The following is a 24,081-nucleotide window of genomic DNA, read 5'->3' on the forward strand; positions in this document are numbered from 1 at the left end:
AAAACAGTAAAAAAAATGAAGAAATTTTTTTTTAATATTGGTTTCGTAAGAAAAACACCAGGAAAGTTTTTTTTTTTTTTTTTTTTTTTTTAAAAATTCTTTTGATCCTGAGAGGGGTTGTTCTCAAATATCAGAAGGGTTTCAAACAATTTTGTTCATGCTTGAAAGGTAAAAAAGAAATGTGACATCATACATTCTGGATAAAACAAATTAAAAAAAATAATGAAAACCAACTGTTTTAATATAGTAATAATAATTATTTTTATATTTTATTTATTTTATTATTTTTTTTGTACAAATTAGAAATTGCTGAACCTATCTTAACACAATCAGCCATTCAGACCATTTCACACCTTCCGTTCTATATTGATGACAGCAAAGAACCCAAAATATTTAACAAGTAGCTTAAATAAGTATTCGTTAGAGAGGAATACCTATAATTTAGCCAAAGTAGCAAATGAAAAAATCCTTAATATCCTCCTCGTAATTTCTCTCCTTTCCTATTTTTCCATTCGGTCCGCACGCTGATTTTATAAATTAAATTATGGAATCGTCCTTCCCTTAGCCGCTTGTCGAAAAATTCTTTTCAAACAATTAACTCATAAAGGGATAATTTTTTTTATTTGAACTGATCTTTATAAAAAATTTTGCCCTAAGGAAAATATTATGGCATATCCAGTAAGTATTTAAAAATGAGCTAGCTGTTGTTGTTGTGCTGGTAAACAAGACTCACTGATGCTAAACTTTTCAAGCAAAATTCTTCCATCGGAAATTTTAAATTAAGCACAGTGCACAGAAAAAAATTGACCATGATACAGGTAAACCATGTAGGGCGACGCTTATCGTCACTCAAAATTAGAACCACGTGAAAGGGCAAAAATTAGATTTCTAGAGCATCTCAAAGTCTTCGATTGAATAAAACTACCGTGGGAAATCTCCATCGGCCAATAGTAACTTAAATACGGATAGAGAAATTCAAATAAACAATTAGTTTAAAATCTTCACCCCCATCATAGGACTCACTCGAAAACAACAATAACTTTTGGACTCATTATCTAAAATTTGACCTTTCCACAAATTTTTACTCTGAAAATGGCGCAAAACGTCAACACGGAGAAAAGCCAGTTTTCAGAAAATGAAAAGCGTTCGTGCTCTAATTTTTTAATACTAAAAAACTTCCACTCATGCTGAATTACCTGGGCTCATAAAAATTTGTAAAAAGTGAGAATAAAGTATTGATTTTGAGAATTTCCATATAGGAGGGAAAATATCATCAAATTGGCAATGCTTAAAAAAGTTTAATAACTCTTAAAATATTTAAGTTATTTGTGTGTTTTAAAGTCCAGATAATTCTTCACGGCAAGATGGTATATGCAAAGTCTTGGAAAAACTTAAGCTTTTCATACACAATGTTATCGCCATTTTGCTTCAAAAAAATTATTCGCATCTTTATAGACTTTTTTGGAGATTCTGGACTTACATTTCCGGTTGTCAAGAGAAGAACTATACTTATACATGTCAAGAAATTTCTAATGAATAATTCTCTTTTTATTATTATTGATTTAATGAAGAGATGTTATAGACAAAAAATAATAAATAAATGCAACCATCCTACAGAACTACGAAAAAAGGTTCCTCAGTGACACCATTTGAGCAGAAAATTTCTCATTCCAAGCAGGTGAGGAAGGTACCTAAGAAAAAGAACAAACATTTTAAGAATCATCTAAAGTGAATTTTCGAATTTATTAGAAGATGACTGAGATATAATGCTGATATATATGTAATAATGATTCAGAGATCAGAATTTGCTCATATTTTTAGAATGGTCAATAAATTAAATATTTTGAAGGTTGACAATTAATATTTAGGTGAGCGCAAAAGACGAACCTTGAGAACCATCGTTGAGTTCAATGAGAGCAATAAAAATATAAACAACCAGTTTACTTGAGGATGAAGCTGAAAGGACACTGGTTTGCGCCACTATAATAATATGAGTAATTTTCTTGGTTTCCATTTTTTTTATAGTATTCTAAATGTAATGCCGCTGGCTGCGGAACACTATATATGTATATAAAAAAAAAACAACTTTTTCTTGTCAAATATTCGATAACAAAACATGCACAAATTCTAGCGATACGAAGTATGCACCCGGCTCGTAACGATCACAAAAACATTACTCAAAAAATGTCTCACAGGTAGACTGAGTTAGAATCCCCTTGCCGTCGGACCATCTGCGACACGTTTTCGTGGTCTTCTGTTCCATGTAACGCTAATGTGAGTTAGTTAAAGCAAAAAGTTTCTCGGTAAAGACTAGTTTGTCACAATGTTTAATGCCAGAGTTTCTCGTTCTCTGGGTTGGTTTCAAAATGACGAAGTTACGTCGCTGAACACAGTCGCAAATTCAAAAATGGGTCGGCTGTTTAACGTCAACAAATAAATAAAAATAAAAGGTTTAATCTGTCTGTTTATTGCCCTTTTCCTATTCATCTGGTAGTGATTAACGTTAAAATGGTGCATTGAGGGGGAAACTGGAGCTTGTATAGGAAATAAGGGGTCATACATTTTTATTTAAAATACAAAAAAGAAAGAAAAAAAATTCAATGTCTGACGAGACGAGACAAAAAGAAGATCAATCCGTACGAAATTGATGTTTATGCATGAGGTAAAATTGAAAGACGGTTTGTTTCTTCTTTCTTTAATTTCAGTTAATAACCTGTTTTTAAGATTTTTATTTCCTCTTTTTTAAGTAGAACTTGTAAAGGATACGCAAGATTTTGATAACGTTTTTATACACATACTTCGGATGCTTTGTCCCCTTGCTCACCAATCCCCACTACTTCTCAATCGCCATTGTTATTTTTTTCTTGAAAGACGATATTTAAATTTTTTTTTTAAAAACTGAAAATAAAAATAAAACTAATCAATGTATATTCGAAAAAAAAATGGAAAGGCGACAGTTTTCATTTCTTTTGAATCGAGCTTCTATATTTTTAAAAATATTAAATTTAAATATTAAAATTTACATCTATAGTCATTATATACGCCAAAAAATAGAAGAAAGAAAAAGGAAATTTTCAGAAAAAAAGCTCAAACAATTTGCTCTCGGCTTTCACCGACCACAAATCTGTCAAAAAATATCCTCACTGGAAAACGGATCATGGCTTAGAATCATTTGGAGGTTTTCGAAGTTTTTCCTCTTCACGTAACGCAAGTGCGGATTAGTTCCATGAAAAAGTTCTCCACGAAGACTAGTTTGTCCCAATGCTTGATAAAGTAGTTCCCTTGTCTTCTGGGGGGAGCTCCAAATTACAAGGTTACTAACATTGATAATTGTAAACTCAGAATGGGGTCGGCTGTTCAACACCGGTAATGAAATAAAATAAAAGAGGTGTTAGCAAGATTTTCACTGTGAACAAATACGATCCAATTTTCGAGCCAACCTTTAAAACCTGAGAAAGATGAGTCAAGAAACGGGAGATTACTATATAAAAGGCATGCAAATTGATACAAAAACTAAAATTTAAATGAACGCTTGAAAATTAAATTTTTTTAAATATATAAATACAACCTAAAACTTAAAGCCATGACTTGATATGAACAAATCGAAAGGTTATTCATTCTTAAAAACATTTTTTCTTACATTTAGGAATGAGTTAATATATTTTCCAATATACCCTTGAAATTTTTGCATGAATAACCGTGTATATCGTCATTAAAATTTAAAAATAATTCATTAGTTTAATAAAACAAATTAAAATGCTACTCCATTTTGCAACATGTGAATATCACCCAAAATATAATTCTCAGATAGTATTTCATTTAATTAGCGCATATTACAATAAAGAGCCTTTAAAAGACATCAAAAAATTAATGATGCAAATGAAATCTCATTCATTGTGTCAATAATAATGTCTTACTTGAGAGGTTTCAATGTTCGACTCACGGCTTCGTTGATCAATATTTGAGACAATTCATCCTTCCCAAGATCTCTACCAAATCGGAGAAGATTTTCAGTAAAAGAAGATGGTCTTCGGATGATCCATGATGGAGTATCATTTAATATCTGCAATAAATTCAATACAAATTTAAGGACAAGGATTTAAATTAAAAACCTCTCACCAGGAATCCGAGTATTTAATTGCTCTAAGAAGCTTCTTTTACCAAAAAAGAAGAAAAAAAATTCTAAAATTAAATTTTTTTTTTCTTTTTTCAGGGAAAATATTGAATTGTATTGGAATGAAAAAATGACGAAAAAAGAAAAAAATTATTAAAAAACGGGAAATATTCGTGACAAATGATACTAGGATGCGTGGCGTGGCAAAATGTTGATTTAAATCTTTTAAAAAGTGCAGAATTTTGAATTTTTGGGATTGGGGATGAAGACGTTTTTTTTTTGTGAGCAGACGAGAGGATGAAATAGAATACCTTGCAGAGAGGAATCCGCATGACAACACTGTTCAACACAGATGCTGTTTTAGAATTAACTGTAAATAACATATTAAAAATAGTTTTTGAAAGGGGTTATTTGATACAGATATATTCATATCTCTTTCCTTCGATATTTCATCACCAACGAATGTGTGTAAGTCGGTCCCCTTACTTCCGCAAAATATTGAAGATTAGAAAATTCGACCTGCATTCAACATATGTATTATAAAGCTAAATTGAAAGAATTGCATGAACAAAAGCTTATACATTAAGAAAAAGGACTATTAAATTAAAAATAAATCTGAAATATATATATTGTTGTTGCTTCCAATCCTTCAAAGTATACAGCCCTCATCAAATAATTGGACTCACTATAAGATTCTATGATACTGTACAACTTTATTGTTCTTACGCGGCTGAAACCGGTTTGCGTTTGTGTATATCTATTGGTTAAATTAAACGATATATAATATAAATTCCACGATTGGATAAATTAGACGATAGATCATTTAAATATAGAATATTTATTACATCAGGTATTATATTGGTATATCATAATAATTAGACCAAACTGTTCGATGTACTGTAGTTTTTTAATAACGACATGGTTTACACGAGTTTATAGGTACTTCTTTTATATTTAAACATACATGTAATGGGTTTTTATCCAGGAGATTTTTTATGTAGTTCCTGTTTGTATTTATTTTTAACGTATTGCATTACAATGTTAACCAATTGATACTACACGAAAGTAAACACCGGTTTCAGTCGCGTAAAAACAATCAATCTGTATAGAGTATCACCCGATAACTAAGACTTTACATGGAATCTTATAGGGTGTCTAATAATGTGGTCATGAACTGCAGCTCAGCGATATGAAATCCATGAGACAAAACGCTCTCACAAAGTCATGCACTAAAATTGGTTTTCCTCTAAGGAAAATTCCTACAATCGAGAAAAGCTGGTTTTAAATGTTGGGAAGACTTTACGCCTAAATTTTAAATGGTCACTGATGAATCGCGAAAGTGCCGACCTTTAAACTCTAGAGCAAGAGCAGAATTGATATTATATATTATAACTGACAGTCACCCAAACCAGTGGTGAACAGGAGGTATTAACCATAGTTGCAACGTTTCTTCAGAGAAAAAATCTCTTAATGAAGTACTCTGATGTTGCAACCTCAGTTCCCTTTTTAGTAAAGCTATCTGCGACTTTATTACAAGGGACACCAATATGTCATGGGATCCATTGTAAGTGGATAATATATGAATTATCCACTTACAGCGTAGGTGTAAATTTTCATATATTTAAAATTAAGATTACAAACGATTAAATTTTGAAAAATTGTGGCTTTTCCTCATTCTTCGCCATTTTCATAATTTTTAAAAAGAGAACTGTATGAAGTTAGAATCTAAAGTGTCATCTTACAAAACGGTTTTTTTAAAAAAAAAAAAAACAGACTTATTGTTATTTCATTTGAGCGTTTACAAAAAAGGAGAAACAAAATAGAAGTAAATGACAATTTTTTCTGCCCCTAAGCTACTTACAAATTTTTTATTCACTAAAACTATTTCCTCAATTATGTACAGCATTTTATTTCTAAGTTATAAGACACACAATCCTTTTTTCGTAATAAATTGCACTTTTTAAAATAAATAAAACACGATGTTGTAATTGCTTGTACGAAGTGCAAAGAGCTTGAATCATTCAAGAAATGTACTTTAGATTAAAAAGAAGGAAGGAAAAAAGATACTGGTTTAATATTCATTAAGTACAAAACAGTGTCTGTGTCACCGTGACTCGACATAGTCGTAATGTCGACTTTCAACGATGAATGTCAACCATCACTTAGTCGCTTCGGTGATTGTCGAAATATTTGTTACATCCGATTTAATATTATAATATTTCATTCGAGGTTTTAATATCTGCTGAGGATAGATTAAGAGAAACATGAGTGATCGGAATATCGGTAATATGCATACTGGGCAGTAGCACTTAACTGGATCTAATATATATTCTGGACATTTACCAAAGCAACTATGTGATTGTCAACATTCACCGGTGGAAGTCAACACAGTAACATCTCTAAATGTTAAACTCATATATAAATAGTACTCATGTTAATATTGGTGGCAACGAGATAGCAGATAGATTGGCCAAAGAAAGTAGTGAGGAAGATATGCCCACCGGGTTATCACTTACTTATCAGGAACTTTACTCCAATGAAAAATATAGACAAAAATCAATCTGGCAAACTCCACCTACGCACCAATGGTACACCGCAACCTGGCACCCTTCTCGGAATCAATAGCGATCGAAGGTCCCAGACTGCCTTGGCCAGATTCTCAACTGGTCACCTAAAGTGTCTAACACTCGAAAGTGGTACAAAAATTTACCCGACTTGTAAAAAATGATGTGTCCATCCAGCCTCACCAAAACATATACTTGATTGCGTCGGACTGTCCAGGGCGGACTTAATTTCCGATCCCCTTCTTGTCATCGACTTTCTGACTGTCAACAACTTTTTGGAGTTGATCTGACTAATGTCAGATCTATGAGGATAAGCAGCAACAACAACATAAATAGTACAAAACGTATAATAATAGGTATTATTCCAGATGAGCATGAGAATACCTATTAGATATTCTGAAAAACCCTGTTAATAAATGGATTTTAAGCAATGGTGACATTATTCTTCACTATATTTTCAATAGTTTATTAACTCAGAAAGTAAGTGACTAAATAAGTCTCAGATTCACTAACTAAATTAATTTGTAACATAATCACCTATTAACTCACTAAGGGGTTGCCTTTTTCGTTTCACATGGATTTGCCACAAAGTTTTCTAATGATCTTTCCTCCTATTTTATCGTTGTTTTTTTTTTCGTCAGATGTAGCATTTAACATTTTCTTATTTCCTTACCGTCAGTGTCTAAATTTGAGTTAATATTACTAATTCAAGCTCTTACCTTCCACAGTTAGACCGACTACAGGCCATGGGATATTAATCTGTTCATTATACCGTGGTTATATAAATTATTACTGTTGTTAGTTTGGTTCGGAGATTAAATTTAAGCACACCAGTCATGGATGACATTGGAATTTAGGTGTGTTGTAATGGATGCGAACACTATGCCTATTGAATCATTGCAAATAATTTTTCCTTCTTAATACTCAATTCTCCACTTTTTTTCCCTCTAGTTCGAAATGCTGAAAGAAATTTTTTCAAAAAATTTAATTGCAAACCACTTATTGTGTAATCCAGAGTAATACTGCCATAATTTGTTTTATTACCTGAACTCACTTTTTTATTCTTTCAATTTCCAATTACTTATGTATGCGGAAACGAATTTGCCACGAAGAGGCAATTCTTCCTCACCAGCATGAGTACTTCTCATGCTCTATTGTGTAATCCAGAGTAATACTGCCATAATTTGTTTTATTACCTGAACTCACTTTTTTATTCTTTCAATTTCCAATTACTTATGTATGCGGAAACGAATTTGCCACGAAGAGGCAATTCTTCCTCACCAGCATGAGTACTTCTCATGCTCTATTGTGTAATCCAGAGTAATACTGCCATAATTTGTTTTATTACCTGAACTCACTTTTTTATTCTTTCAATTTCCAATTACTTATGTATGCGGAAACGAATTTGCCACGAAGAGGCAATTCTTCCTCACCAGCATGAGTACTTCTCATGCTCTATTGTGTAATCCAGAGTAATACTGCCATAATTTGTTTTATTACCTGAACTCACTTTTTTATTCTTTCAATTTCCAATTACTTATGTATGCGGAAACGAATTTGCCACGAAGAGGCAATTCTTCCTCACCAGCATGAGTACTTCTCATGCTCTATTGTGTAATCCAGAGTAATACTGCCATAATTTGTTTTATTACCTGAACTCACTTTTTTATTCTTTCAATTTCCAATTACTTATGTATGCGGAAACGAATTTGCCACGAAGAGGCAATTCTTCCTCACCAGCATGAGTACTTCTCATGCTCTATTGTGTAATCCAGAGTAATACTGCCATAATTTGTTTTATTACCTGAACTCACTTTTTTATTCTTTCAATTTCCAATTACTTATGTATGCGGAAACGAATTTGCCACGAAGAGGCAATTCTTCCTCACCAGCATGAGTACTTCTCATGCTCTATTGTGTAATCCAGAGTAATACTGCCATAATTTGTTTTATTACCTGAACTCACTTTTTTATTCTTTCAATTTCCAATTACTTATGTATGCGGAAACGAATTTGCCACGAAGAGGCAATTCTTCCTCACCAGCATGAGTACTTCTCATGCTCTATTGTGTAATCCAGAGTAATACTGCCATAATTTGTTTTATTACCTGAACTCACTTTTTTATTCTTTCAATTTCCAATTACTTATGTATGCGGAAACGAATTTGCCACGAAGAGGCAATTCTTCCTCACCAGCATGAGTACTTCTCATGCTCTATTGTGTAATCCAGAGTAATACTGCCATAATTTGTTTTATTACCTGAACTCACTTTTTTATTCTTTCAATTTCCAATTACTTATGTATGCGGAAACGAATTTGCCACGAAGAGGCAATTCTTCCTCACCAGCATGAGTACTTCTCATGCTCTATTGTGTAATCCAGAGTAATACTGCCATAATTTGTTTTATTACCTGAACTCAATTTTTTTATTCTTTCAATTTTAAATTACTTATGAGTGAGAAAAAGAATTACCTGTTGTGTGTCGTCCTGCCGTTTCATCCATTTGTGAATGGAAGAGGTCAAGTGAGATGGAAGACTGATGAGTTTGAAACGAGGAGGATGATCATCGATAGGAGGCAGAGGTAAGGGTGTCAGGGGAGATTCCTTGAGGACCACAGTAGCGTACACCCCTACTGCAATGGAGGCCAGAAATGTCAGGTGCTTCCTACACTGTCTCAGGGCATGGATGGGACCTGCAAAATATAAAACGTCTTCCTGTCACAACTAGTTGAAAAGTGAAGAACCAGTTGTCTCGGTCTCTCCACATTAATTTACTTTAATATGAAGTCCTCAGCGTTACAGTGAAACTATCTTAAATATTAATATGAAGATTACCACTCTTTTTAGATGTGCATTTATTTATAATGCACCCATATGTCAGTAACTAGTCAAAAATATTGAAAAAGACGAATTAAAAATAATTTTTTTGAAAATTCTTCTTGTACTTTTTTCCAATTTTTCTATTCCTCAGTAATATATTTCATTATTAATTCTTTGTTACTCACTACGGAAGTTACAAGAGACAGAAAATAAAATTTTATTTCGGGTATTTACTGCAACTTTCATTTTTTCACCTTGCTCCTGTTTCCTTCCCGCTAGTCCTTCGTATTAATTGTCCCGAAAGATTTTCGATGTTCTCAGGCGACGGGGTGACTATACCAGGGGGATGATGAGTAACAACAATCCATTCTTATGACACGTATATTTGTGTAATAATGATCATAACTAACGGAGTAAGAGCGATTCAAGAATCTTCGAATCAATCAAAAAATCATTCAATAAATCATAAATGGATGAATCAAATCATTAATTCAAGGAATTTGTAAATCAACGAGTTAATGAATCACCGAATTTAAGACTGAAAAACATAATGAATCAATGAATAAGCAAATCAAAAATCGGGCAAAATAACAAATCGGCGAATAAATGAATGAACGAGCAAATGAATGCACGTAAGTGTAACAAAGATCAATGAATCATCACCTTAACGAATTATCAGGGAATGGGGGAATCACTGAGACGACCGAGTGATCAACGAATCAGTAATTCTTTAGCTGATACATTTATTTATTAAATAGCTGTTTTACTATTAGTTGATCAATGGATTCATTAATTTTTTGATTGGCTCACTCATTTTTTATTGATTTTTTTAGCTGATTCACACATTCATTGATTCTTTCATTTAATGATTAGCTATTCCCTTTATTCGTTGATCTGTTAATTTATTTATTCACCTATTTTTTGCTTATGATTTTTAATTCTATAATTAATTCTTTAATACACTGAATTACTGATACGGATTCACTTTTTTTTATCAATTCACTACTATTTACTGATTATTCTATTTATTGACTCATTTATGCACAAATTATTTTAATTCGTCTATTCATCAATCGTTCCTTCATTGATTCAAATTTTGCTGATTTACTCATTTACTATATTTATTGATTTGCCTTTTTTTTTTATTGAATTGCTGAATTATTGATTCCTTCATTGATCTGATAACAGTTTGATTCGGTCAAAGAATGATTTTTCATTCATCGATATTCGGATTGTTCAGTTTCAACTAGATCTTCCGAAATAGCATTATCGAGCTTGAATGTGCACATAAAGTTAGACTAGGCACTGCATTCATAAACAAAGGGAATTTTTATTCTCTAACAATTTCACATTTATATTTCAACATTGTTTAAAAATATTTTGAATGCTTTCAGAAATTGCATTATTTATTTAATTTGTACAGACTACACCAATTACTGTAAAGCCAGTAGTGACTATAACCAAAATTAAGCATCAATGATGTCAATAATATAGTATGACGACTTTTTAACAGTCTCCAAAACGAACATTTTCTGCCTTAATTTCGCTTTTTAGTACATACGTTTATTCATTGCATTTATTTATTGTATTTATTTATTATTATTTTCTTTGGCATTTCAGTTAGTACCTCTTACTAAAATTAGTTAAACATAATTTTATTTATTTTATAACCGTCGTTGAAACAGCCGACCGAATATTCATCTACCAATGCTCAACTCTGTAATTTTGAGCCTGACATCGGAAATCCTGGATCAAGTATTGAGAGAATTTTCCTTCGTGGAGGACTTTTCAATGGAACAAACCGGCACTTGCGTTACACGGTGAGGAAAACCACGAAAACTTCCCTTGGTTAGTCTGACGGCAATAGGACGGAATGATCCATGATCCGTCTACTATTGAGGATAATTTACGCCAGCACACAGTCGATACGAGTCGGGTGCTGAATTCGCTTCAACCAGTCATCGCTGGGATTCGAACCCGGTGCAGCCTCATTGGAAGGCGAACGCTCTATCCCCCGAGCCTCAATTAAGCATCAATAATGTTAATAATAGATTAATGATTTTTTACACTCTCTTTAACGAATTAGTACCGTTTCTCCATTAATTTAGCTTTTTGTTTTACTTCAATTAGTAGTTGTTACCAAAATTAATTATCACTGAAGCCAATAGTATTGGAGCTCTTGTTACAGTTATCCTCAACGAATTAGTACCATTTCTCCACTAGTTTTGCCTTTCAGTTCAAAATTTGTTTTTAATTTAAATTACAATTCATTTAGATTTTTTATTTAAATTACAGTTAATTTTAAATTATATAGTTTTATAGTAACACGTTTTAAAAACCTAACTATAAACAAAATAAACGCGTGGTTTCAGCTCACCTAAGAAATACTACTTTGGTGACGTAGTCCGCCTATGCTATCACTTTGATCATTCAGATAACCTGACATAACGAATAAAAAATATACAGAACGCGCAATAAACAGCTTTTTGATTCAAGCATCAAGGATGACATATTTGACAAAACTCAATAGTCTCTGGTTTAATTTGTAAAATTGACTTTCTCTAAAATAACTAGAAAATTCATTATTTAAATGCCTCTGAATTTATTAAAAATCGAAAAACAGAGTTCGTAATTTGTTTACGATCGTAAAAATTTGCTTCATGTTGAATTTCGTATATTCAAAGCTTACGGTTTATCCTTAATCCGAAACACAAATTCTTTATTTTATTACTAACAAGGGAAACTAGGGAAGTGTGACTCGCCAATTTTGAAATAAACTAGTGGGATGTATGCCTTATGAGAAATAATTTTAGGGGGCAACATTCGTTTCGGCCCATAGAGGGTCCTATGAGAGATAAAAAATAATTAAGTATGTAGAAAAATCGGTATTTCATTACTTCAATGCAGACTATTAGTTATTGTAATTATCTTATACTCCAATTAATTTTATGGTACTTTCACGAACTATATAATGCATATTTATTGTCAAAATTGATTTCGAAAATTTTATATATCTGCAGTTTTTCAGAAAATTTTTTTTTAAAAAATTGGCATTTTTAAAAAAATAAAAATTTGGCATCAAATTTTTAAAATTTTTTTTTTTTCAAAAAATTTTCCAATATTAAAACTAGTAAACAGTAATAAATTTCATTTATATGAGAGTCGAAATATAATACGCATTTTCCCAAACTGATGGAATTTTTTCATATTTAATGTGTATCCAAAAATGTGATTTATAAAAAAAAATTTTTTTTTTTCATATTGTTAGATCTTGCAAAAAAATCTGAAATAATTTATGTGATTGCATAAAATTAAATTGCATTTATAAAAATGTCTTCAAATTTGTTTGGTGGGAAATTTGAACTTAAAAAAATAAGTCAGTTTTCAATGATTTTCTTTTTTTCTTGAATGATTTTCTTTTTTTCTTTCTTCTTTTCTTTCTATATAAACAAAATTTGTAAGTTTTTGTCGCTTTAATAGACACATTTTTTTTAAATTTTTTTATTGCACAACTGGTAAAAAAATTAAGAAAAAAAAATAAGTTTCAAAAAATTTTAATTTTTTGCCAAAAAATTTAAATATTATTAAAAAAAATTGTCCTGTGAATTGTTCAATATTTTGTCAAAACATTGCTATTTTTGAAATATTATTCATACAATTATCTTTATACCTGATATCCTAGTTAATGCCAACTTTTAAAGTTAAATATTTCAAAAATTAGCTGGGATATCAGATATAAAAATAATATTATAAAGATAGCAATGTTTTGACTAAATATTGAACAATTCACAGGACATAGATATCAACGGATTTTCCACTTAAAGTGACATATCACTTCAAATTTTGTGTATACAGTACAGTTGATCTTTTATGAAAAAAATCGAATTGAAATATTAAACATTTTTTAAGTTCAAATTTCCCGCCAAACAAATTTGAAAACATTTTTATAAATGCAATTTAATTTTATGCAATCACATAAATTATTTCAGATTTTTTTGCAAGATCTAACAATATGAAGAAAAATTTTTTTTTTTCATAAATCACATTTTTGGATACACATTAAATATGAAAAAATTCCATCAGTTTGGGAAAATGCGTGTTATATTTCGACTCTCATATAAATGAAATTTATTACTGTTTACTAGTTTTAATATTGGAAATTTTTTTGAAAAAAAAAATTTTAAAAATTTGATGCCAAATTTTTTTTTTTTTTAAAATGCAAATTTTTTTTTTCTGAAAAACTACAGAAAAACTATATAAAATTTTCGAAATCACATTTGACAATAAATATGCATTACATAGTACGTGAAAGTAGCACAAAATTAATTGGAGTATGAGATAATTACAATAACTAATAGTCTGCATTGAAGTAATGAAATACCGATTTTTCTACATGCTTAATTATTTTTTTTCTCTCATAGGACCCTCTATGGGCCGAAACGAATGTTGCCCCCTAAAATTATTCTTCATAAGGCATACTTCCCACTAGTTTATTTCAAAATTGACGAGTCACACTTCCCTAGTTTCCCTTGTAAGTCACCTGTTCGCTGCTGCTTACCAGCCCCGATGATTGCTTGGAAATAATTGCTGTTTCTTGGCAGGAAATAGTTTTTCTACTCAAAAGTCAAAATTGTTCACTTAACATATCTGTACTAAATGAAATTCTGTTTGCTTATGGTTGTGCCTCCACGTCAAAATAATAATGTCTATTAGTATTATAAATATTTAGATCTAATGGTGAACAGAAGTAATTTTTCTAAGTAATCATTTTTCAAAATAACATGTATATTGTTATATTGTTTAAAAAATGTTCAAACAAATTTGATGAGTTCACAACCGTAATTTAATATTTTCGCGCTTTTACCAAACTGGCGGATGTATTAAATATACTATTTTCTCTTGCATCTGAAGTGGATCGTCAATCATTTAACAGATCACTTTAACTGTCATTTATAACAGTATATATTAATTTATTTGAACAAAAATAATGATTGTAAAACGGTTAATAAGATTCGACCACCTTTCTAAACAACTTTATCTTAAAATGTGGAGCAGATTTCCATAATAATAATAAAAAGAAAAAAAAAAACAATTCTCTCAGTTTTAAACTCTAGAATTACAAGCGTAATGATAGCAGTACAGGAAAATAACTTTAAATTAGGGGTACAAAAAATATTTATAGAAAAACAATGATTTTTATTCATTTTCATGCGGATGACAACCAAAACAATATGGGAGGAAAAACTGGATTCTGCCACGTGATTTTCTGGCCAATAAAAATGCACGGACAACAACATCATTAGATTTTTATATTGATGTATATTGAGGCATTTATACGAAGATGAAATAATAAAAAGGACTTACTCTTTATGAATCTGTAAGACTTCCCTAAATTACTGATTTCATTTTTAGTCGAACTTACTTCACCATTCACCCAACCCAAAACCGCGAGAAAAATAAAGACCATCCATAATTTCCAATCTCTCATGACACCCGGTTCTTTCTACCATTATCCAGTTTCGAACCAACAAGTCTCGAGCACAAATGAGAGAAAACCGATAAAAAAAGGAAGGGAAAAAAAATAAACAAATAAAAAGTGTGTTATGAAATGAGCAACAAAGAAATGAGGACAGGTGGAGATTTGGGTTCAGAAACAGGAGAATTATAAGATGATGATGGAGGCGATTCACTTCACGCAACCTTGACCACCTGAGAGTGGACGGCACCCATTTTAGTCAACAAAAATGAACTTTAACCACAAACTAGAGAAGACTCCACTGAGCAGAAATTTATTACCTCTAGGGTCAGAGTAACAAATACTAATTTCTTTAAGTTAGATTATTATTACTGGGTCGTGAGAAAGGGTTAGCGAATTGCTTTCAAAACAAAATGAAGAAGAAAAAAATAAATAAACAGTAATGTTTATGACTACCAGTGTATTCATTTCAACGTTATAGAAGGGGAACAATGAATAACCAATTAAGTTTGAAAATAGTGAGTGGACGTACAGTGCGCAAAATAAAAAACGGAGCACCCTGAATAACTTTTGATGGTATTATGATCGGTTTATCACATACTAAGATTCTTTCTCCTAAACTAAAATATGATACGTAATTAGTGCTGACGAAACTTTAAGTTACGTAATCAAACACAAAAACATACATTTTCCGAATCAACGTACATTTCCGAATAAAAGTATCTTTTTTATGATGGACTTCGATTCCTGGCCCTCAAAATATGGGGGTACGCAATCTGGAAAATAAGTGTCCCAATAGTTTAGGCAGGAGAGCGACCCCTTGAGCAATTCGCCTTGTCTCGAGAACTTTTTAATGAATAGAATGTTTGCACAGAATTATAAAATTCGATACAATGCATCCGGAAAACTACTTTTTAAAAATAATTAATTAAAAATAGTATTTATTTATTTATAATACGATATTCTTTGAAACGAATTCATCAAAGCTTTCAGAAACTGCATTATTTATTTTAAAGCAAAAAGATATATTTTGAAAGACCATCATCGAAGGTTTCATAAACTGTCTTTTAGGATTGATTCTTTTGCAACTAATTTTAGGATAAAATTTGGGATAGAACTGACACGTTTGTTGAATAACAGCAGTTTTGAAAATATTTGTCTTTTATGAAAAGTTGATTTTTTAGAAATGATTGCTTTTTACGCAAAACAGAAAGAAACGTTTGATTCGTGTCACATAAGTCTGTTATCCGACAAAAATGGCAATTTTTGAATTGTAATTCAAGTATTTTACTTTATAACCGGCTTTGAACAGTCGACTCTATTCAGAGTTTACGACTATCAATGATCAACTGGTCACTTTGAATCTTACTCAGAGGACCTCCTGGATCAAGCATTGGGGCAAACTGGTGTTCGTGGATAACTTTTTGATGAAACTAACCAGCATTTGCTTTACACGGAGAGGAAAAATCACGAAAGCCTCCCACGGTTAGCCCAGCGGCAAAGGGATTTTTAAACCATCATGCGTCTACCACTGAGGATACTTTACGTCTGCACTGTGGTCAATGCGAGTCAGGAATAGAGAATTTGTACCAACTAGTCACAGCTGGGATTCGAACCTGGATCACTTTTTTTGAGATGAGGAATATTGAACCACCATGGCTGCAATTCAAGTATTTTATTTCATATCCGTCGTTGAACAGCCGGCCCAATATTTGGGTTTACGACTACTAATGTTCAACTCCGTAGCCTTGTCATTTTGAACCAATCCAGAAGACAAGGAAACTCCTGGATCAGTACCCCCAGACGTATTGATCTGTTATGGGAACATGGAGGACTTTGCAACTCGACAGATTCAACGTGCATCAGTTACCATTTACTACACGGGGAGTCTTCGGAAGGCAGGCATCAAACCCACGAACTCTTGGACATGGGCCCTAACAAACAGGCCTTCAATTCAAGTACAGAGCACACAACCATTTCCACAAAGTATAATCTGCGTAAATGTTGCATTGACATACGTAATTCAATGGCTGAAATTTTTAACAATAGCCTTTCTTAACAATTCTAATATTTTTTAAAAATGATTCTGTGAAATCGTAAGGTAAGTAAAAAGGCTATTTTCATTTTAGGATACAATGAAGCAGGTGCCTTTTATAAATCCCATGTTTGTAAATCCTTTGTAGTACCACATTGAATTAGAAAACTGCCTAAAATCTTTCCGCTCAAAAACTTCAAAACAAAAAATTAATAAATGACTGCAGGTGTTAGCTTAAGGAACTCGAAATAATTTTAAGAGTAACGAAATTGGGGCCTCTAAGTGAAATGTGAGTAAAAAATGCATATTTTTTTGCGCAATATATGGGATTGTCTGATCCAGGAGGTCGACCAGATCCTGTTTGACCCTCTGCTCGTTAAACCCCCCCTCCCCCACAAAAAAAACAAATTTCGCTTTGTTCGCTCGCTCATTGGATGCTTATTTATTTTGGTATTCTTTTTGGTTGGAATTTCGCATCTAAAAAATATGCAGTACTATGAAACCTTTGATTTATATGCATTACGATAAACACAATAATAAATTCCTGTGATCAGAGATACAACAATTTTAAGTCCTTTACTTTAACAAATTCGTAAGCCCTGTGACAGAATTTTTTCGAACTATCAGCGACAAAACTTTCTATTATCGTTCTGCAAAATACTTTTAATAATAACGAACATAAATGTTACTAATTTAGAATATCAAAAGCGCTGTGTTTACAAAAAAAAAGAAAAGTACTTTTTTTGAAAATTGAACTTGTAATAATTTTTTATTCTAATATTATGAGTGATATTCTCACATTTTGCTGGGGGGGGGGGGGAGCATGAAGTATTTACTTCTTCGCATTTTGTACACAATCAAAAAATAATTAAAAATCATGAAATCCGTAGTAGTAATTGCCGAAAAAAAGATAGACGAAATCGCTCGAAACGGATGTCTCAAATGCGTGTTTCGTTTGGAGATTAGGTTGTTGTAATAAATAATATGGTATAAAAAATATTGGATTAAAAAACTATAGAGAAATCAATAGCAATAAATGCCAATAATTCAATAGAATTATTGCCTTAAAAAGTAAATACTTAAATACGCGATTCGAAATTTCCATATTGTTTGAAATATATGGGAATATTTAAAAACCACGTTGTAAAATAAGTAACTGCCGAAAATACGATCGAAACATTACATCGATTTACGATACTATCGGCGTAAATTAAGAGCGTCAAAAAGTAATTACTTAAATGCATGATTCAAATATTACGTGCAAAATTTCTGTAGAAAAGAAAAATAATTATTTTTCATCTTTCTGCAAGCACTCTGTAGCGTTCACAATGTCGCCGTGTAGCTGCCACGGAGTTCGTAAAATATAGAGAAATTAAAGAAAAAGGTAAGAAATTGAAAAGAAATAGTTAACCGATCTTTGTTGATAAAACGCATATCTCACTCCTGCTTTAATTGTGAAGATTTATTAAAACTCAAAATTATTATGGGTCCCACCAGTAAGACACGGTTTCCAGTAGATATTCGAAGTTAAAGTAAGCATGTGGATGACCACTTTGCTTATTTAGTGAAGGGACCGAGGGTTGTCGGTTTCAGTGTAAAATGCTCGACTTCGCGCTAACCAAAGTGTCATTCCTTCTGCGGAGAGATAAAATTGTGACTCTTCATCCTCAGTGATACTTTTCCTAGACGGTCGCCCTTTGTGTAGTTCTACTGCTACGAGAATAAAGCACTAAATTTTTATTCGTAAATTGATAAGTATATTTGAAAGAAAATGTGGAACAGTTTGTTTACATTCGATTCTTACTACTTTCGAACCTTACTACTTTCAACTGTAGTTGTAAAATGTTTTGCAATACTTTTTTAAAAATGTTACATTTAAGTATCAAGCATCGCTATTACTTCATTAGGATGGTATCATTACATACGATTAAGCTGTCTTTTAATCCCATGAGATCCTGAAACCTACTCTCGTAGGCATGCACCGTAAAATTACCCACTGATACATATTTCGAGGTTCATGTGCAGAATATTTTATCATGTTTTTGAGAAAAATCACTTCATTCCCTGTAGGTACATTTATATCAACATAATATTAGAGAGAAAGGATTCAAATGATTTATGCATAATCGTCCTACAGAATGTGTCATAAAATAAACTTAGAGTTCACTGATGCGTAAAGAAAAATGAATCTATTTCATGACGACGAAAATAATCCTCTACTTAACAAACTCTTAATATATTTGCGCACGCGAAGAAACTGTTGCGGGATCGCCTAATTATTGTAACTTTTATTGAAGACTGTTAAAGCTTGATGCGAAAAATTGCAATGGTTTATTATTGGTAAAATTGTAATGGTACAATTGCAATAGTATGGGTTAGAAGAGTCTTCTTGCCGTCAGGCTAACCGTGACAGGTTTTCCTCTCCGTATAATGTGAATGAGGGCTAGTTTCATTAAATAGTCCTCCACGAAGACAAATTTCTCCCAATACTTGATACAAGAGTTCCCTTGTTTGAGGATTTTGTTCAAAATTACAAGGTTATGAAGTTGAACATTAGTAGTCGTAAACTCAAAATTGGGTTGGTTGTTCAACGACGGTTATTAAATAAAATAAAGCGGTTCATTTTTGAATCGCGGTGGATCAGGGAATAGAACGCTTCCCTCCCAATGAAGTGCCCCAGGTTCAAATCACAGCGGTGGGTGAATGATAAGAATTCTCATTTAGGATAGAACCGACCTGACGTAAAATAGCCTCAGAAGACGAATCACAGGGTAGAATTCCGTTGCCATCGGACTAACAATGGGAAGTTTACGTGGTTTTTCTCTCTATGTAACGCGAATGCTGGTTAGTTCCATCAAAAAAGTCCTCTACGAAGGCTAGTTTGTACTAATACTTGATGCAGAAGTTCTCTTGTTTTCTGGGTTGGGTTCAAAATTACAAAACTACGGAGTTGATAGTCGTAAGCTCAGAATTAGTTCGGCTGTTCAACGCAGATTATTTAATTAAAATGGTTTATTACTAATAAGTGGGGTGAACTGAATTTTTAACGCATTTTAATTATCTTTATTTGGATTTTATATTTTAGTATAAATATAATTCCGACAATCTAATAGAGTTTTGATAGTAACTACGAGACTAATTAAAAATACCAAAATATAATTCTACTTGTAATTAGAGTAGTCAGAAAAATAAATATATAGAAGGGAAGTTTTTAAAATTCTATCGTGTGAATACTAGGTGTCCCCACCTCTCTGCTACATAGGAAGTGGTACGCAAAAGACGATCATACATTTCAGTTTACGATGCGTTTCTGTTTTTTTTTTTTGTCTTCGCTGGAGAAGTCGAAAATTGTATGAGTATGTATACAAAGCTATACGTTCTTAATAAACTTGTATATTAAAATAAACCAAATTAAAAAAGAACACTTTGAAAAAATTTCGTAGATTTCCGAACAGAATTAATTTCAGATCTGGATTCCCCCACATCCTAATCACGATCAAGTACGAAATCCGTACCAATGAGAAGTACTTGTATTGCAACAAAAAATTTGTTCCCCCATGTACTAATTAAAGGAAAAGTTTATAGGGCTGTTTGTGTTTCTTTTTCATAACTGTTTGTTCTCTCGTCTTGAAATCGGAAGTAAGGGGCAATTCTAATCCTCAATCTTATTTTTTAAAAAAAATTTTAAATTTTTAATGTACCCTTTCTTATCATTATCTTAAAGGGAAGCTACTTTGTTTTTACTAGAACGTGCATGAAATAATAAATCATTTGTAAAGAACTCTTCAAAAAAGAAAAAACATCTTTTACAAACTGATAATTGTGTTTAACCGAGAACTATTAACTTAAAGATCGACTAGTCTATCTGAATCAGGTTAAGCTTTCATTCAAGAGAGAATTTTTTTAACATAACTGACATAATTTCGAGGAAATTTAAAGGTTTTAATTTATTCATTATGACTCAAAAATGCCTCATTACCACTGAATTATTAGCAAAAATAAACGTTTTATATCATAAAATTAGAATGTGTTTTTTCACAAAAATTTCCCACCTCTATGAAAGTATTTTAAATAAAAAACATAATGTGCAACCTATAACACGCGGGCAGTGCCTGATTTATCATGTGCCTTGAAAGGCCCAAGATTCCTAAATATTACCAAAAAAAAAAAAAAAAAATCTTAATATTGTCTAATAAAATAATGAGTTAAAATTTGAATAGTTCAAATTCATTATTATTTATTTGAAAAAAACCCTTTTGCAAGTAAACAATAGTTAAATTCAGTTTAGAGTTAAGACCTGTGGGGTGGGGGGCTCCCGGCAGATCTGTGCTTACCTACAGCCCAGGCAATCCTATAGATCAAGCCTGGCAGATAAGCGATCCACTACACTTTTTTATAGGAACAATCAAAAGAATTATTAAAAATATAAGAGATTTTTTTTTTTAAGCCGTGTTCTGTAACATTAAGTTACTCAGTCTTCCTCAAGCAGATTGGATTGTAACAGATTCCAATTACAAGTATCCCATTTATCTATTACTAACAGGCTCTTTTTTCTTGAATAATAACAAAACTTTTAGGATAAATGAAGATTTATTTTGCCCTCGTTTATCAATAAATTCAAACGGATATGAACATGTAAAAAAAAAAAATTTGCATTATTTTATTTTTTCTGTTTCCAGTGGCGCAAACATTTCGATTGGCAATTACAAAAATTTTCCTATTCTAAATTTAAGAAATTACACAAGAGTAACAATTCTTTAAACAAGTTTTGAAGCATTCCTAATTTTTTGCTTAAATGTGGTATTTTGGTATAAAATATCAAAGAAGTTCAGATCAAGATCTCAGAGTCCGCTTTGATTTCAGATTTCAGAGAGAATCCGCTTTGAGGCTATGAGGCTCTTCTTCGAATTCAACATGCTTCCACCCTTGGCGAACAAAAAACAAGGGGCGCGCTCAAATGATCAGAAAATCGGGTCCACAATCGTGGTTGCCGGGAGAAAAGTGTTGCACCAAGCAGACTCCTCAATTCTGCTTTTAACATGTAAAGTCTATGGCGGGCTTGTCATACTTTGAATCGATTTTTCTTGTTCAAGAATCAGAGTGATCAATTAAAAAAATACTAATAATTTTTTCAATCTTTCCTATCCACGAAAATGTAGGTTAATTTTTTTTTATCTTTATTACTTTTTGTAATATTGCCTTTGAAACACAAGTCACTTTCTACCTTTGAGTAAGGGAGGAAGGCAACTTCCACCCCCAAGTTCACTAATCTTCTCGGTGGGAGGTCTTGCTCCCTTTTGAAAATCTTTTTCTCTCTCTGTCCTTCTGAAGAACTGATATGGGGAGCGCTTTAAAAACCGATAGCTTTCTTTTTAGTTATAAGCTTGTAATTTATTATGAAAATTATATTTGCTGATAATTCGTTCATTCTATATGCATTTTATTTATTTAGTAGTAATAATTTTCCTGTTTTTATTTATTTTGAGAATAGAATTTATTTTTTAAATACATGATTCCCCTTTTTTTAAACTTTGCTTCTTGCTTTTTAGAGATGTTTCAGAATTAAAAAAATTAGCTGCTGAATAAAGTGAGATTAATTAAAATCGAATAAATGACGTAAAGATCTTCCAATATACTATAAAGCATCACAAAACTGCAGTTTTCCTTTTTTAAAAAAAAATATATCGTACACTCATTTGTAGGTTTAAAAAAACATTTATATTAAAGAAATTTAAAAGGTTCCAATTTTTTCATTCCGTAAATAGTTTTAATTACTCCAATAGCTGGGATAGTATGTTTTTTCACGGTAAGGAAAAAAAAAATAGCTAGTACACAAGACCACGCATCATCCAAACACGAACAAGCACTTAACCCTGTTTTTAGTGCTTTAATGTAAATACACAAGAACACTAAAGTATTATGAAATTTTCATTTTAATCAGCAAATGAAGAAAAATATGAAAATACACGCATGTGTTGTAAAATTCTTTAAAATATAAAGGAAGTAAAAGAACATTAGTTGTCATAATTAATATTCACGAGAGAAAAATACAAACGGTATCAAAATATAATGAACAAAATATAATGCTTAGGAACGCAACACTGAAACTATTGAAACCAGTTTGATTGCCAGATGAAATAGAAAGAATGAGAAATGTGATTATTATAAACACCACGAAATTTCATCACGGTAAATTAAAAAATAAAAATAAGCTGTAATACTTAGAGTTAAGCTACTCTTTGTTACTTCAGACAGTCAAACTGGTTTTGATGTTTTCAGACCTGATTCCTTAGTTGATTCCCTGATCTGTAGTTCCTAATTAATACACTTTTTAAAACTTTTTTTCGCAATATTCTAAAAATATATATTAAGAGTAGTAATTATGCAATATCTTATGTATTTAATAACGAGAAATTTTTCGAATTAATATTAAAAGTGTATAATGTAATTTTAATTCATAACTTTTTGCTAAAACAAAGTATGTAACCAATGTGTTATTTTAATTTCTCTACCCTGACCCTCTTTTGCCATTCATGGAGAAGAGTTTTAGTAGAAATGTAAGAAACAACTTTTAAAAGAAAAACAAACCAATACTTTTATTAAAATTTACGCACACCGTTATTCTAAAAACTCAAAATCTATTTCGTACACAAGAACTGCTGTTGCCAAAAAATATAATAATAAGTAATATGTAATAAGAATATAATTAATGTTCACGTGCACACTTTTACACTCGACCATCCTGACTTTTGGACGACCTCGTCCCTTCAAAACAAGTTATAATCCTTCAAGTAATGCGGCACTTTTTTACATCTCTTTGGTCTACTGTTATCTTGGCTTAAATTTTTATTTGGATCGTCGTTGCATTGATTTGTACTGTTGTTGTCGTTTATGGGTTCACAAGCAATGAAGTTTTCCTTACTTCCAGTAATATTGTCCCCATCATCAGACAGATCTTCGTCGTTGACCAGATGAAATAGTTTCATTTGCGAAGCGTGGGCGGTAGTCGTATAATTATGTTGCCGTCTTCTTCCTTGTCCAACTACGCGTAAATCAGTAACTTGATAAGTG

At 31.7% G+C, this 24,081-nt stretch overlaps 1 protein-coding gene across 1 annotated transcript; it reads right to left on the reverse strand.

Moving 5' to 3' along the window:
- Window positions 1–1,522: 1,522 nt before the first annotated feature.
- On the reverse strand, window positions 1,523–15,060 carry LOC147805237 (uncharacterized). Its single transcript, XM_087149725.1, has 4 exons — window positions 14,864–15,060; window positions 9,152–9,372; window positions 3,918–4,063; window positions 1,523–1,691 (listed from the first exon to the last, which is right to left on the reverse strand). The coding sequence occupies exons 1-4, from the start codon at window positions 14,985–14,987 to the stop codon at window positions 1,637–1,639; spliced, it is 546 nt and encodes a 181-aa protein (XP_087005851.1). The 5' UTR covers window positions 14,988–15,060; the 3' UTR covers window positions 1,523–1,636.
- Window positions 15,061–24,081: the final 9,021 nt, after the last annotated feature.

Source organism: Parasteatoda tepidariorum, chromosome 8 (genome assembly GCF_982258835.1).
Source record: "Parasteatoda tepidariorum strain Cologne lab strain chromosome 8, Ptep-v5.0, whole genome shotgun sequence".
Taxonomy (NCBI): Eukaryota; Metazoa; Arthropoda; class Arachnida; order Araneae; family Theridiidae; genus Parasteatoda; species Parasteatoda tepidariorum.